The following is a 16,513-nucleotide window of genomic DNA, read 5'->3' as shown; positions in this document are numbered from 1 at the left end:
CTCACATTGTATTCGTCTGGAAAAACAACATGCCATAGTAACGTACCTGGTGTCCAGACCTGAGCTGAGATCTGATTGGTTCCTGCCTCGTTGCTGGCCACGCAGGTGTAGGTGCCCAGGTTAGCCTCGGTGATGTCACTCAGTGACAGGCTGAAGTTGGCCAACACAGCAATGTTGGACTCTATGGTTGAGGAAAATTAGACCAATAGTACAATGCAAGCCCGCGATCATGCGATGACGTTTCTTCCACTGTCTCAAGGAAACCTACTGCGTATCACTGTCAACATGCCATTGCGTAACCCTACCAGCCGTTCCCACTCGGACCTTCTCAACACAGATAGAATGTTACTCGCTGTGCCTGGCAGGCAAAATGTCACACATACGGAAACTGTGCACAACCTTTGACGTTTAAACTTCTCCCAAATTGATCAAATGTGCCCTATGATATGCTACAGTATATAATAAACATGGAGGAAGAAAAAAAAAATGGAATGAATAAGGAGCAAATGAGTCAAAAGAAGTGCCTGTTTCATCAGTTTTGTACTTTGAACATTGTACTACATGTATATGCACAAGCTTTAAATACAAGGGGACAGAAAACCATACCATCAAATGTTTATGTACATGTTGCGCGAACACTGTCGATGTCCCCTGTGCAGTGACGTAAATTAAGAAGGGCCATTGGTTGCAAGGCGTTTTACAGCGTGGTCACATTAGTTTTACAGCGTGGGCCTGTTCCCATTGGACTCATCAGAATCCCTGTTGATCTACCGTGTCTACGTGGAAATCTTCCCTGACAAGTTTCGGCCAGGAAGTATTATATCATGGTCATGGTAAGCCAGCGTGGACCAGCCAGCTGTCTTCATTCAACATAGTATTGTAATTTCTACAGAAAAGTCATTGTACATGTAGATTTACCAAAACAATGTCCAATGGGAGCACGGCTTAATACAGGTACTAACTAACCAGGGCCCAATTTTATAGCACTGCTTAACAGTAAGCAGCAAAGTTGTGCTTACTATAGCAGAAAATCATGCTGCTGCTTAAGCACTATTTCATGCCGTGATTGTGCTTACAGTTGCGCGCGCATGCAGATTTCTGTTGTTACGTCACTGATCTAAGCAAAGTTTTCTTCTGAGGTTAAAGCCTACTTTTGCTGTGCTTACTGCTTAACGGTCCCTATGAAATAGATGGAGGCTCGGTAAGCACAAAGTCGGCTGTTAAGCAGCGCTATGAAATTGGGCCCAGGGGCCAATTTCATAGAGCTGCTTAAGCACAAAATTTGCTTTAGCACAAAAACGTCTTGCTTTATAAAATCAGGTTACCGGCCAAAACTCCATGCGATTGTTATGCTAAGTAAACAACAGCTAAATACCAGTCACAAACAATGTACATCACATGGAGTTTTGGCCGGTAACCTAATTTTACTAAGCAATGTTTTTTTGTGCTTAAGCAAATTTTCTGCTTAAGCAGCTCTATGAAATTGGGCCCAGTACATACCTAGCACCAAGGGCTGGTCATCCTTTAACCAATGAAGTACAGGGGATGGGTCCCCCGTGCCTACGCAGTCCAGTATGACCGAGTCACCCAGCTCTAGGATCAAATCGGTGGGATAAATGGCAAAATCTGGCGGAACTATAAAAGAGGAAAAGAAAAACAGTTCTTGAGAATTTAGTCAAACGGTAGAGCAAGCAGTAGTTTCAGTGAGAAATTGTTGGAATCTTGAAGGAATGTGCACATGTACCGGTACATATGATTCTTTGCTATTTTTGAAATAACAATGGATTGAAGCAATAAAATTACCCAAAATGTTAAGTAGGATGCATAAATGTATAAAAACCTGCTGAAGTTCACTGGCCACTTTACATGTACAGCCTGTCTAAAAAAAATGCTACAATCAGAAAAAAAATTGGTTAAATATGAAATTTCAAAATCAGTCATTCTTACTTGGCATAATATTAAAGAACAAAGACTGGGCTTTCCAATAGTGTTTGTTTGATCTTATTTGCTTTTGTCAATTCAGAGATATAATCAATTTAGTGCGATGCACCAAAATCGATTTTGTGCCACTTTTATGCATGGGCAGAGTTGTTTCGAGTACTGTGCCATTCTGTCTTGAAGCTCACAAAAGGTTGCAACTTGGCAAAAGAAACAAACTCGATTTTTGTGTTCCGCAGTAAACTGGAGTTATCTCTGGATTGACAAAAGCAAATGAGATGAAACAAAAAGTATTAGAAAGCCTGGTCTTTTTTCTTTAATGTGATGCTCAAAACGACTTACTTATGTTGAGATTTAATATTGAAAAAAAAAAATCATTTTCGATTGTACCATTTTTTTTTTAGACAGGCTGTACATTTTGAGAAAACACATTACTGTGCGCTCATTCGTAGTCTTGTATTCCGTTGATAATGTACATTGTAATTGCTTTTAATTGTGTTTATTAGAACCACCTTCAAAGATTTTTTTTTGTCGATGGAAAGCATTTTTGACGGAATACTTTTGCAGAGTACTGATCATTGACAGTAAGAAACAAATGTATATCTTGATTTTCTGGCATTTTCTGAAAAACTAAATCATTAAAGCTATAGTCCATCATTTGTAATTAGTGCATTTTGTTCGTTTGAAGCAACATAAGTGTTCAAAATCTAATGAAGGATACTGAACAACTTACTTGATGAAGTTTCAGCTCAGCTTCAGCTTCATATATAGCAATAAGCACTGATCCAATGAATTATAGCAACCGCGCGCGCCTGTGCGTCGTTCCAATGCTTGTGCGCGCTGCGCCGAATAACAAAACGAACAACTAATTTAAATTTTCCTACGGTGCTTCTTAACAAGCACCCTTGGAAATGCCTTCTTTTGTTGATTTCTTCGAAATGAGAGCTTGCCAGAAAGGATAATTTCACAGGGAGTTTAGTCCCCTTACTATCTTTCAACCAGTATGTTTTTCAACAATAATTACTCTGGTTACTTTTTTGAATAGCTGCAAATGATGGACTTGGGCTTTAAACAAGTCAGTGCAGTGGTATCTATAAATCATAAGCCCTAAAAATTGTCTATTGCATCAAACAACACTGTCCTTGCACTACCTTGAATGGTCTTCCCCTTCTTTCTGTTTTCTCTTTTTCTAGAAGCCGCCACACTGAATGTCCTTTTGGTCTTGTGACATACAAACAAAGTAATTTTACAAGCTTATCCCACAAACTTACCCAGCACCACAACAACAGCAGACGCCTCCTCCACCCCTAGGTCATTCGCCGCCCGGCACATGTACGCCCCCTCCTGGGCCTTCTCCAGGTTTAGCAGCGTCAGGTCGCCATTACCGTACACGCTGTGTTTGGGGTCGTTGACAATGAGGGCGCCGTTGAAGAGCCAGGTGACTCTGGGTGTCGGATCGGCCTCGGCCCGGCAGGCCAGCTGGACGGACGAGCCCTCGATGACGCGCTGGTCGACGGGGAAGGTGGTGATAACCGGTGAACCTGTCATGAGGGAGAAATAGTTGTTTATCAAGTTCAAAATTTAACTGATTTCACTCAAACAACACAGGTCTGTGCAATACAGGGCGAGTCAAAAAAAGCGAAACCCAAATGTTGGGACCATTGTTTTAGTGAAGTTCTGCATGTAGAACTTTCAAAATCAAGGATCAGAAAGCCCAATTCATAAGCTTTCTTTTAGTAAAAGAATCATTCAAATCACTCATGTACTTTTCAAGTTATGGAATTTTAAACACAACCACCATTTTAAAGTTCTGTCCTTGGATCACAAAAAAAGGTGTGCGTTATCTTTCAGCAAAACAAAAACAATTCATACACACCCCTACGTGATTTGTTTTCGATTTGTTGAAAGAATGCTTACCGTCTTGTGATCCGTGGACAGAACTTTAAAATGGTGGTTGTGTTTAAAACTCCATAACTTGAAAACTACATGAGTGATTTGAATGATTCTTGTTCTACAAGAAAGCTTATGAATTGAGCTTTCATATCCTAGATTTTGAAAGTTCTACATGCAGAACTTCACTAAAACAATGGTCCCGACAGTTGGGTTTTGTTTTTGTTTTACTCACCCTGTACAGGGATGTAGTCGAGTCCAAATCAGCAGTCCAGTCACAAGAAACAGTGGATATTAACGATAACAAAGGAATGCTTTTGTCAAAGATCATTTGAATAGCTTGTGAGTTGAATTGGGTCTGGAGGACTTGCATGGACTGGACTACATCACTTGTGCAAAAAAGTACACACATTTCAGAAAATTTTGAATGAAAACTGTATAGAAGCTTGCTGACCTAAAGTAGATGCAAAAAGTGGAGTGGAATTTATTAGTCAGTAGATTTCAACATGTTTGAATAAATAAAAGAAATGACTTATATTGTGGAATCTATTAGGTATGCTCGTTCAAACAAATACGATTGATGGCTGAAAAAATGTCAAACTTTAATTTCACCTTTAGAATATACCGGATACATGATTAAATTATACACAGAAAGTCAACAATTACATGGGAAAAAAAAAAACCTCAATGTATTTTATTTTGAAAATTTTGAAAATTACTTTGCACTCTCAGCGTCGCACTCTGACTGATGACTGAGACAGAGTTTGTTGCCGTGCAAACGTACGTCCCGGCGTGTCGCCTCTCAGTGGGACTGACCCTTAGCGTCCCATCTCCAGACACTTCCACTCCTCCATGGGGGCCGCTGGGTGCCTGTAAGGTGCCTGTGGTAGGTGTAGTCCATGTGATGGTAGGGGTGGGATTCCCCTCCGCTTGGCACTGGAAGAAGGCCGACTCCCCTGCAAGGACAGTGGTATCAACCGGGGAGGCCGTGAAACTCGGTGGAACTGGATATGAAAACACCAGGCGCGAGAAAATAATATAAGACTTTAATATTGTTTGGCAAAGATATCATTTTGTACAGTGACTTAATTAAGAAATGAGTCACCTCGCAAAAGCAAAGACTCCGCTTGTTGAGTGTGTTGAGCAAAGACTCAGCTTAATTCTACAATGACTTGGGCAAAAACTCACCTTGTACAATGAGTTAAGAAAAGACTTGATCGCCTTGCACAGTGAGTTAAGCAAAGGCTCGCCTTGTACAATATGAGTTAAGCAAAGACTCCATCACCTTGCACAGTGAGTTGAGCAAAGACTCACATACCTGGTACCATGAGTTGAGCAAAGACTCACCTTGTACAATGAGTTAAGCAAAGACTCAGCTTGTACCATGAGTTATAAACAAAGGCTCACTTTGTAACATGAGGTGAGTGAATGCTCAATAACTTTGAACAAAGACTCACTTGGTACACAATGCCTTAAGCCTCACACTGTACTGATGAGAAAAGACTCACTTTGTACTATGACGTTTGAGAATACTCATCTCGCAGGGTGTGTTGAGCAAACACTCACCTGATACAGTCCACTGTGAAACACTTTATCCTTGAGCTACCTTATGAGTTGATATATGAGGACAAACTCACTTTTCTTTTACAGAGCACTGAGCAAAGACCGAACTTGTACAAGTTGAGCGAAGTTCCCTTTGCAGTGAGTTAAGCTAAGACTCACCTTGTACAATGAGTTAAGCTAAGACTCACTTTGTACAATGAGTTGAGCAAAGACTCACCTTGAACAATGAGTTTTAGCAAAGACTTGCCTTGAACGATGAGTTTTAGCAAAGACTCACCTTGCACAATGAGTGGAGAGAAATTTTTTACATAACTTCAGCAGACACTCACCTTGAACGATGAGTTGTGCCTGTGAGCTGATGCTACTCAGGCCGTTACCGGCCGTGCAGATGTACACGCCCGAGTCTGTTGCTATGACGCTGGTTATTCTCAGCCAGCCAGGCGCAGGCTCTTCCACTCTGTCAGAGGGGAGCGTGCCACCTTGCTGTTGAGGGGAAAATGTTTAAAGTGAAGATGTCTTTTCATCAGTGTGACGAAGTGTGCAGTAATGTTAATTTGTCAAATTTGCTCTGCATGTGCCTTTGATTTAATTTGTGTTTCAGTAATGTTTCAAACCCAAATTAATTCAGTAGCCAGTAGCTTGAAATGGGATTTTTAGCTTTGCAAGCAACAGCCTACCTTGCTCCAAGTAATGACAGGATCTGGGCTGCCTACCGCACTGCATGGCAACGTCACACGGCTACCCACGGCCACCGACTGATCCGAGGGAGTCATTGTGAAAACTACTTGCTGAACCGCCTCAGCGACGGTCAGTAGTGCCGAGGCGGAGTTCGAACCCCACTCGTTGGTGGCCTGGCAGGTGTAGAACCCCGCGTCCGTCATTTGGAGGTTTGTGATGCGGAGGGTTGTTGGAGTGGAGGTGAACCTACCGGAATTCTGAAAACAAACAAAATGTTTTTGATGGTTGATTAAAGACTTTGAAAAAAAGCATGATTAAGATTACAATTCCCTTGTCTCAGACTTCATGGAATGATGCATCGATATATTCCAGTTTACTTTGCATACTTTAAATCCTGTTTTGAGATACCTATAGATGACGGAGACCATTTGAAATCATTTCAAAATGAAACTGCCAAAATATAAGAAATAAACAAACTGAGCATTATGCTACCTTTCCTTTTGATAAGGTTTGACCACGACAGTAATGGGGCTCTGGGCTTTATCCATGGTATTTGTTCTCTGTAGCCCCCTTTTTTAAAATATAGTTTACTTTAATGTTGGGCGCCCTCCTCTTGTGAAATTTTGAATTTAAATTTGAGACTTTTTATACTTACATGAATATATTAAAAATATTTTGTATACGTTTAATGACTGGACGTAGTTTTAAAATTGTCCTCTGGTCAATGTTTTTTGTGTCTATTTATGTACATGTAGGTTGGGGGGGGGGGTAACCGATTTTTATAAGTTAGTTTTTTTCCACTGAAAAATGTTGCCCCAAATTTTTGGCCACAGACCTTTTTGCTGGGAATGGTAAATTTTGACTTTGGTGGCCCCATTTACACCCTCATACTACTCCAAAATGGGCCACATGGTATCACCACAGTCAAATTGTCATGATTGTGGGTATAAAAAAAAAACATATAAAAAAAATTGACAACTTCTTGGGGGGGGGGGGGGCTTAAGCCCAAAAACCAAATTTGAAGTTCAAGTAAATTATTTCATAACTTATTGCGCTGACAAGATTTCAATTGCATAGTGACCTTGACGGCCTTGTACACTCCTGCGCAACAACCACGACCGGCCACTGCAGGCTAATTGTATATTCCTTGATAATGAAACGTGTGACAAACTGGAGGGCATGTGCATTACAAAAAAATGAAATTGAACAGCAAACTTAATGTATACTTTTTTTTTATTCTGTACGGCGAAAACATTTTTATTTTTTGTACAACAATTAAGCACACATTTTTTTTGGCAAAGCAAACACAATTTTTTTTGTACAGGCCTATAATGTACATGGCGTAACCTAACCACAAATGAAATAAATTATTTGTTATCATTTTTGGTCTGAAATGAAAGAAGCTTCCAGATAGCGTCACACATTTCACAGCAACCTACATAGTACATGTATGTACAATATGTACATAATGTATCGGTACACATGTACCCAATCTAGTGTCTGTATTATATTTTTTGGGCAAAAAAAAAAATCCTTTTTTGCCCAGAACTTTAAAAACTACCGTATTTTTAAGTGTATACCTGTCCCCAACCTCGTCCCCAGGGTGTCGAGCAGTACGCGCCCACCACTACCTGCTCTCTCACCCTGGTATTGGATCATTTGCATGTGCAAGATTTTTGCACACGTATGCAAATGAGGAACAGTCTGGTGCCTGGATATGCGTTACACATTAGCGTTTGTTTTTGTATGCGGTGTCTGGGGTAAAAACAGAGTCAATTCGTAGCAGCGCGAGCACGGCTTGTGTTACGAAAACACGATTTTTGAAATCAAACTGTTACGATCTTATCGAGACAACATGCAGTATCATATTTCATATTAATATGAGCAAATTGGAAAGGAAATTAGTATTTTCGAGAAGGCATGGACGAATGATCGCGAAAACACGTACTGCACGTTGTGAATATATAGCACCAAGTACACGATAAAAATCCATTACTAGCCAATTGCGGTATCCAATCAGGATACAGGAAGAAAGTTTCCTATCCAGGGTTTACTATTGGAAACGCGGTTGGAAATAAAGTAAGCACTGGGGACGAGGTTGACCTGTCCCTTCTTTTTTAATGTGATTTCCTCAACTTCCGTTTATTCTATTAATGTTGTGAACAGCCCTTCATTCCTTGATTGTAACATAACTGATGCATCTCATGATTGTGTGATTATATTTCCCGTTATAAATGCTTTGATACTGCACATGCAATTATTGTGTTGATGGCCGCCCCTAAACAAAACTTTTTGTACCTGTGGCCTTATAGGAAGCTAGAGGGCGCTGTTGTTGTGGTTGACCCATTGCATTAAATAGTATACGTGATACATGTACATCATCATACTCAATCATGTCCAGAAGGCAGGAAAAAAGTTCCAAAAAGGTTTTCCTTTTATTCATCTGACAGGTATGTAATTTCCACTTATTCATAAGGGATCCTCATACTGGTACAGGTATACTCAAGTTCATTTATAGTTTGTTATTCTGCTTGTAAATGATCTGAAATTTAAGGATTGCATTTTTGCAATGTCGTGAATGTCATGCCAGTGTGTGTACGTACTTCAGGTTCTGGTGGAATACTGCATAATCTCCTCAGCAGGGATGTAAAATGCAGGCGCGAGGTGACTGAGCAGATATTTACATGAAGTGGGCCCCCTGATGATGTCATCTATGTTAAGAGATTGAAGTTTTGACTTGAATATTCCAATGTTTGGTGCTTGACGTATTTCCGGTGGTAATTTATTCCATTCTGCAAAAGTTTTTGGGACTAATGAGAACGTGCAGTGCTCTTTGTGTACGGATGGTTTGATGAATGTAGGTACACGCATCTGGACATGATTGCATACATGTAGCTTCAAAATGGGTGTTTAACAATGTCACTAGACAGCCCTGCTTGAACTTGCACCAGTACAGACAGTGTGTATGGGCGATCATGTATGTATCTATGGGCCCAGTTCCTGCATGACAAAATCCTACATAATGCCACTTCCGCGATTGTGTACAAAGTCTATGGAGAGTCAAGAAAATTTTGTGTTTCGTAACAAAATTTAAAATGTTTCTCAGTCCAAGACTCATGTCTTATCATTTTTGCAATGAATGACCTTCATTGAGATACGTAGGCCTACATGTATGAAGAAAAAAGTGGCGTCAGGTTGCAACATTTTTTCCCCTGCTTGTATGGGCAGAACCCTCTAGTTTATTTCAAATATCTCCGGACTGTATTGCTGAACTCTTTTCCATACCACGTTTAGTCCCCTGACGTGGCGCACATTTCCCTCAATATTCCCCATGCAGTGTCGCCAAACCTCAGTCTTTGACAAACGTTAAATTCATTCAGTTAAATGCTTTTTACCTTAACCCTAACGTACCTGAATCCATCAAAATCCACACCCCTGTTTTGGAGGATTTTGGCGGAATCAGGATACCTTGATATTAATAAAGTTGGGGGATTTTGATGGATTTAGGACAGTAAGCTTAGCGGTATTGCAGGATTTTGATGGATTCAGGATACTTCCATATTTTAGCCTATACAGTTGGGGGATTTTGATGGATTCAGGATCTCAACAGATTTGCTCCCGGCTAACTGGTGGATTTTTCTGATGGACTCACTGGCCATAATTTTTTTTTTGCATGGCAAAATTGATGGATTTTGGCAGATTCAGGATACTTTGTAGTAAAAGTACATGTAAGGGGCTATGTACAATGTACAATGTGTATGTAATTCTTGCTGTCAACCTTTGTGAACAATGTCAGTGTCAAGAAGTTAGGTCAAAATTCAAAAGCAGTGAAATCCAGAATGGGCAAACAATCCCCAGAGTATAATGTGGCGTACTTGAACAAATCTCGGAAAATCCTAAGTTTAAGAATTTCTTTATTAAAGCTAACAAATTCTGAAATTTCTCATTTTGATCTCGACAACATGCACCCAAGTAGAAGTTATTTTCTTCTTTTGGGGTGAATTTTTAAAGGGGTCACTGTGCACTTAAATAAAATTGGAAAATCATGCCAAAATGAATTTCTCTGTTAACTTTCTCGTTTGTTTTTGGCATGATTTTCTGATTTATTTTGAAATGCGCAATGAATCCTTTATATAAAAGCGCCCAAAGTAAGAAATTAATTTTCGGAAAGAATGTTGCAACCTAACCCCACTTCAGCGGTTGCGTACAAAGTGTATGGAGAGTCAAGAATTTTTTTAAGTATTTCCTACATGTTATAACAAAATTGGACATGTTTCTCAGTCTCAGATTCATGTCTTATCATCATTTTTGCAATGACTGACCTGCACTGAGATGATATGACAAAAAAAATTGGCATCAGGTTGCAACATTCCTTCCTAATTTTCTGACAAACTTGTACATGTAGTTTAGAGACAATAATCAGAATCCATCGGCAATTTTGTGCCCAATTTTCAGACAACACAGTTTTTTAAATTTTAGCATTCAGGGCCGGCCTATTTTGACGTTGGTGGTGCCACTTACACCCCTATTAAACTACATGTACTCAAAAACAGGCCACATATCACTAAGGCCAAATCGTGGGACTAAAAAAAAAAAACCAAAAAAAAAAAATAAAAATTAATTTGAAGTTTGCAAATAAAGATGTTTGGCAATACTGCATGAGGTTGTTAAGGTACATGTAACGTTGAAGTGTACCGGTACCACGTTAGGGGACTCCACTATATCCCCAGTATCACTGGGTTTTTGTTGGGGGGGGGGGGTGGAAGACACCCTGTATGCAACAGAGACACAATATGTACGCCAAATTGACAAAACTCTTTCCATTAAGGGTCACTGTTAAGTTCCCCAAGTTTTTCCAGATTTTGTTTGTGTTTTTCCCAACTCATTTTCAAGCTTTTCCCTAATTTCCAGAGTGGCTGGGAACCTACCAGTAGCCATGGCGGCTGGAACATCGAAGGACTCAGTTCTGGAGAAGCTCAGCAGGAACCACCTCGAGTGCAGCATCTGCGAAGAACGATACTCCCAGCCCAAGATACTGGCCTGCCTTCACAGCTTTTGCCAGATATGCATTGAGAAATACTACTACGCAAGATACGCAGGCACTAACAAGATCCCCTGCCCGGTGTGTCGGCAGGAGACGGTAGTTCCAGAGCAGGGCATCTCAGCTCTCAAAACAAACTTTTTCATCACCAGCCTGATGGCGGATATTGATCTCCAGCGGCAGGTGGAAAAGGATACGCCGACTTGTGGGATCTGTCAAAAAGCTAAAGAGGCCAGCCAGCGATGCCTGGACTGCTCCAAGAACATCTGCTCAGCCTGCCTCCAAGCACACCAGCAATTCCCAGATTTGTCAAGCCACACTGTGGCAACCGTGAAGGACATTCTAAAGGGGAAGGTTGCCGGCAGGAAGCGAAAGCACCCTGACGTGCCCAGCTGCGACAAGCACCCAGGAGAGGTGAAGCGCTTCTTCTGCGAGAAATGTGACGTGCTGATCTGCAGGGACTGTACGGTGGTGGATCATCCACGCTCTGCCGGACATCATTACAGTGATTTAAACGATGCTTCACTCGGGCGCCGGCAAACACTCAAAGCATCCATACAAACACTGGAACAAAACAAAGCCCGACTGAAGGAGTCCGTAACGGCCACCGATGACATCAAGGCAACGCTGACACAAAACTGCGCAGCCTCCAAAAAGGAAATACAAGACAGCGCTGAACAAATGAGGGCAAAAATAAAAATTGATGAGGACTTCTTCGTGGGTGAAATTGAGACACTGAAGAAAGATCGGATGGAAAAGTTGCACGCACACTCCGAGGAACTGCACACGTTGTTGAAGAGATGTGACCATTCTGCAAAGACGGCAACGGACATTATTGATACAGCATCCAACGCCGACTTTCTCTCTCTCTATCCAGAAATCAAGAAAGATTTGCAAGTTCTCGGCAAGGCACCTTCACAAGTTGACGGAGAGCTTTCATACCTCAAGTTCCAGCAGAATAAGACGGCTGACGGGATCAGTCTTGGAAAGTTAGTGACAAAATCGATGCGTACGTCCCAATCATGGCCTGCGATTCAAACTGGCTTGGCGATTCCAACTGACTTTAAATTTAATAGTAGGTTTAGGTTTGTTACTAGTTCCGGTTCATCTGGCTCTGGTATGTACTAGTACCACTTCATCTGGCTCCGGTAGTGTGTTTGGTACTAGTACCACTTCATCTGGCTCTGGCAGTGTGTTTGGTACTAGTACCACCTCATCTGGCTCCGGTAGTGGGTTTGGTACTAGTACCACTTCATCTGGCTCTGGTAGTGGGTTTGGTACTAGTACCACTTCATCTGGCCCTGGTAGTGTGTTTGGTACTAGTACCACTTCATCTGGCTCTGGCAGTGTGTTTGGTACTAGTACCACCTCATCTGGCTCTGGCAGTGTGTTTGGTACTAGTACCACCTCATCTGGCTCCGGTAGTGGATTTGGTACTAGTACCACTTCATCTCTCTCTGGTAGTGGGTTTGGTACTAGTACCACTTCATCTGGCTCTGGTAGTGGATTTGGTACTAGTACCACTTCATCTGGCTCTTGTAGTGTGTTTGTACTAACTAGTACCACTTCATCTGGCTCTGGTAGTGGGCTTGGTACTAGTACCACTTCATCTGGCTCTGGTAGTGGGCTTGGTACTAGTACCACTTCATCTGGCTCCGGTAGTGTGCTAGGTACTAGTACCACTTCATCTCTCTCTGGTAGTGTGTTAGGTACTAGTACCACTTCATCTCTCTCTGGTAGTGGGTTTGGTACTAGTACTACTTTATCTCTCTCTGGTAGTGGGTTTGGTACTAGTACCGGTTCATCTGGCTCTGGTAGTAGGTTTGGTACTAGTACTGGTTCATTTGGCTCAAGCAAATCAGAGTTTTCATAATCAAAAATATTATCCGTTTGATTATTAGCTAAGAGCCCACACTACACATTCAACCTGGCGTGTACAGTAAGCAATACAATGTCTGGCGTTGAGGGTGTAAACATGCACAGTGGGAACACAATTGGGGGAAACTACAATGTTTTCATAGATTCATTTTTTTTATAGCAAAACTAAATTTTTCTATAACAATCATGACAATCTGTCAAAGTTGTAGAGCCAGTCAAAGTTCCCCTTGGCAAGTATTTTGCAGAGATGCCACCAATATATTAATAAAAAGCCTGAAACTACCCTTACCTCCTTTCAAAAACGTGTTTTCTGGATGTTTCAGACCAAATCCAGCACTTTTAATTTGTCACATTTTTTGAAAAAAAAAACCCTGAATTCAGGTTAAAACCTGAAAAGTGGCATCTCTGATTTTGTTTTGCAAATAAAATACAATGTACAGCTGTATTTCAAGCATCTGATATAATGTATTCATTAATACATGTAAGACAGTTTACCCATTCCTATTGGTCGAGAGCCCATCACGTTGCCGATCTTAAATGGATGATAAAGACAGGCTGGCTGGTCTTAAGCACTTTTCCAGTGTTTCATGAAATTTTTGTTGGGCTCCTATGAAATCCAGTACCTTTTACCGTTTTATTGGTTGAGTGTTCACAATCCTCACATACATTTGTACATGTACATTGTAGGCATCAAAAAGTGACATCTAGCCATAAAATGCCACAAATTTACGATAATTTTGTACCAGCAAGAAGCTTGATGGTCAGATATTCCAATATTTGGTATACGAAACAGGACTAGCATGCCACTCCTGCTTTATGCACATGTAGTAGGATAACCACTGTAAACTTTGTGAGCATTTCTTTTTTGTGTGCATTGCATCTGCTTTAAAGATAACTTTGTAAACCCATTGTGCTCACTGAAGTGAAGAAGGAAAAATGTTGTGCATCTGTGTTGCACCGTATATATACAGTAAATTCCAGCTAAACCGACATCGTACAACTCGTCAAATCACTCAAGTCGGCCGTCTGACTAAAGTCCCGATTGTCCGTAATGCATTTCCACTGAATTTTTTATTTCTAAGTCGGCTTTTAGAAGTCGCCAGTTTGCTCAAGTCATCGTGTTACTCTTGATCCCCTTTCCATAAAAAGCATTACAAAATCCTTTGTGTTAGTCGGCATTCAACAAATCACGCATTGCATCGACTTCCTGTACTGCGGTTGGCAAAAAGTGTCGAGTGAAAAGTGGTTTGGCACGGCCCGTGATCGCTGCATGCATCGGTGTCGAAAAAGGGTGTCCTACTGTACTTCACATATATGTATGCATCGTGAGCATATCAATTCCAGTACCCCCTCTAGTCTGTACGCATGCGCTCTGTCCATTTTGGGGGTCGTCTTATTGAATGACCAGAGCTGCAGTCAATGCATGCGTGGTGTAAACCGAACCACGCAGACATTTAAATAGTTACTGTGCACGTACACATGTATCGTGGTCTCCACTATCAATACCCCAAACGTGATGATACAATTCCAGGATTAATTTGCTGGATTCAACTCAAGCATTAAGGAGACAATCCAGGGGAAATCGAAGCCAATTAGTGCAATGAATCATGTGTGCAAAAGATCATTCATGTAAGCTGGCAAATGACGACTTACAGCAGATATCGGCACTCGCGTAAGTCGTCACAAATTCTCGGGTCCCGAGAGGGCCGACTTAGCCGGAGTTTACTGTATCTTCCACTCACGCTCATGGGATATCTACCGTACCGGAATTAGAGTCTGAAAGCGGTCAATATACAGTCGAGTCTCGTTATAACAAACTCGTTCGGACCTAGCCAAATTGTTTGTTATATCAGAATTTTGTATTAAGAGGAACATCAGTCCCATTCATTGTGCACATAAATGCACAGTCGGGACCAAGGCTTTATGTTTGTTATAACCAGAATTTTGTATAAACAGAGTTTGTACTAACAAGAGTCGACTGTACATGTATACATACCTGGATGACATTGCCGTTGGGGTCCAGCCACTGTACCGACGCCGATGGGCTCCCTGTTGTCTCGCACTGAAAAGTCACCGTACCGCCGACGGCTATCGTTTTTGGTGACGGGGTAACGACAAAGCCTGGTCTCCCTATATGCATAAACAAAACATACGGCCTCACTTTTGTGGTAGTAGGAGGGTTAATTAGTTTATATTATTACTAGTAGTTTACATGTATATGTTAAAGGTATACGGTACATGCACTATTATAACTAGAAAGTTGGAAGGATTTGCTACAAAGCTTGTGCACCTGTAGAGAGTACGGTTTCGATTCAGCAACCTTGATTAGAGGCCTTCAAGTACATGTTATGTACCTGTACATGTAGGTTGTACATGGTACATGTACGAGAGCACTCAATGCTACTTTGTCCTATAGCTTCGTGCACAAGTACCCCCTCATTGGCAAGAAATGGAGAGTTGGGGGAAGCTATTGGCAAGACATTCAAACGCATTGCTGACTACGCACGACACTCACACAAAGCCATGCATCTTTGTAAACACTGGCAATCATGGATCCCCTAGCTATGGGCTCCGTGTGCCATCGAAAGAGGACGCCCTTTTACCTAGCAACGACATTCCATGGGTGGGACATTTCACTGGTTGACGCGCACCATTCCTTGTGTGTGATGCACGTACACCAGGAGATTTGTACTATGCACACGCAGTGGCCGCGCTTTGAAGCAAATGAATTGCAGTCAGGCAAGATGGCGTCGGTCAGTCACCCCTAACTGTACTTTCTTTGCCGGTGAGGGGGTACTTGTGAACGGAGCGGATTGTCCCTAATCCTCATTCCTTTGTACTTTTTTAACTGTTAAGCAACAGCTCTCATTGGTTTTGTACAGGAATTTCAATCGTGGACTATCGGTCAATCGTGGACGTATTGTTTGTGTCCTAACCCTTTTCTTCAAGATCCAAGATTGCTGGCGTTTACCATGTTTACATACTCATTTTGTACGCACGGGAACCAGTATGCAAACGTAGTGTGTCCCATCCATGGGGCTCTTAAAAATGGTAAAAAGCGCACTCTCTTGTTGGCGCATGGATCCCATTGGGCACCTCGATTTTAAGAATGCAGTTGACGTGTGTCATACCATGGTTCCACCTGCTTAGCTTCTCATTTTGTTATTATTAAAACTATATAAATTTCAATTTCTTTAGTTTTGTATGAAATTATAAATGAGTAATTTCCGTATTTTTAATTGTCTTTTGTGTATACTGGAACTCATGAGGAAAAAATTAGTGGTTACTGATGATTGGGAGACAAAATTATGAACAAATAAAAGGTGTATTTTAGACATGGTTTATAAGCTATCAGCATGTCTCAAAATTGGCCCTGAAGGTACTGCATCATTTTTAAATACCTTTGATTGGTGGTTCATGCTGCCTTAAACCTAAACAGTTAAAACATGTAAAATGTACATTCAAACATTTACTACGATCTCGGTCCTCACAGCTGACCAGTTACAAATGGGTTAAATAAATACG

At 41.3% G+C, this 16,513-nt stretch overlaps 2 protein-coding genes across 2 annotated transcripts in view; one reads left to right on the top strand and one right to left on the bottom strand.

Annotated features, from left to right (window-relative positions):
* LOC119736064 (hemicentin-1-like) overlaps positions 1-16,513 on the bottom strand; it is a 46,001-nt gene that overhangs the window by 21,218 nt on the left and 8,270 nt on the right. Inside the window, 7 exon segments of the mRNA XM_038210074.1 lie at positions 47-181; positions 1,501-1,635; positions 3,210-3,479; positions 4,548-4,832; positions 5,721-5,874; positions 6,069-6,326; positions 14,985-15,118. Of these exon segments, the coding sequence (XP_038066002.1) occupies positions 47-181; positions 1,501-1,635; positions 3,210-3,479; positions 4,548-4,832; positions 5,721-5,874; positions 6,069-6,326; positions 14,985-15,118 (1,371 nt within the window).
* On the top strand, positions 8,264-13,088 carry LOC119736065 (E3 ubiquitin-protein ligase TRIM56-like). Its single transcript, XM_038210075.1, has 2 exons — positions 8,264-8,519; positions 10,981-13,088. Exon 2 carries the CDS (start codon positions 11,006-11,008, stop codon positions 12,236-12,238), a length of 1,233 nt encoding a protein of 410 aa, XP_038066003.1. The 5' UTR covers positions 8,264-8,519; positions 10,981-11,005; the 3' UTR covers positions 12,239-13,088.

The sequence above is a fragment of the Patiria miniata genome, unplaced genomic scaffold (assembly GCF_015706575.1).
Source record: "Patiria miniata isolate m_02_andy unplaced genomic scaffold, ASM1570657v1 HiC_scaffold_29, whole genome shotgun sequence".
Lineage (NCBI taxonomy): Eukaryota > Metazoa > Echinodermata > Asteroidea > Valvatida > Asterinidae > Patiria > Patiria miniata.
Note: the sequence above shows the minus strand (reverse complement) of the source record. Positions and strands in the feature narration are given on the sequence as shown.

What these genes read in the sequence shown, in the direction of transcription:
- LOC119736065 (XM_038210075.1), top strand. Translation starts at nt 11,006, where the DNA reads ATGGCGGCTGGAACATCGAAGGACTCAGTTCTGGAGAAGCTCAGCAGG.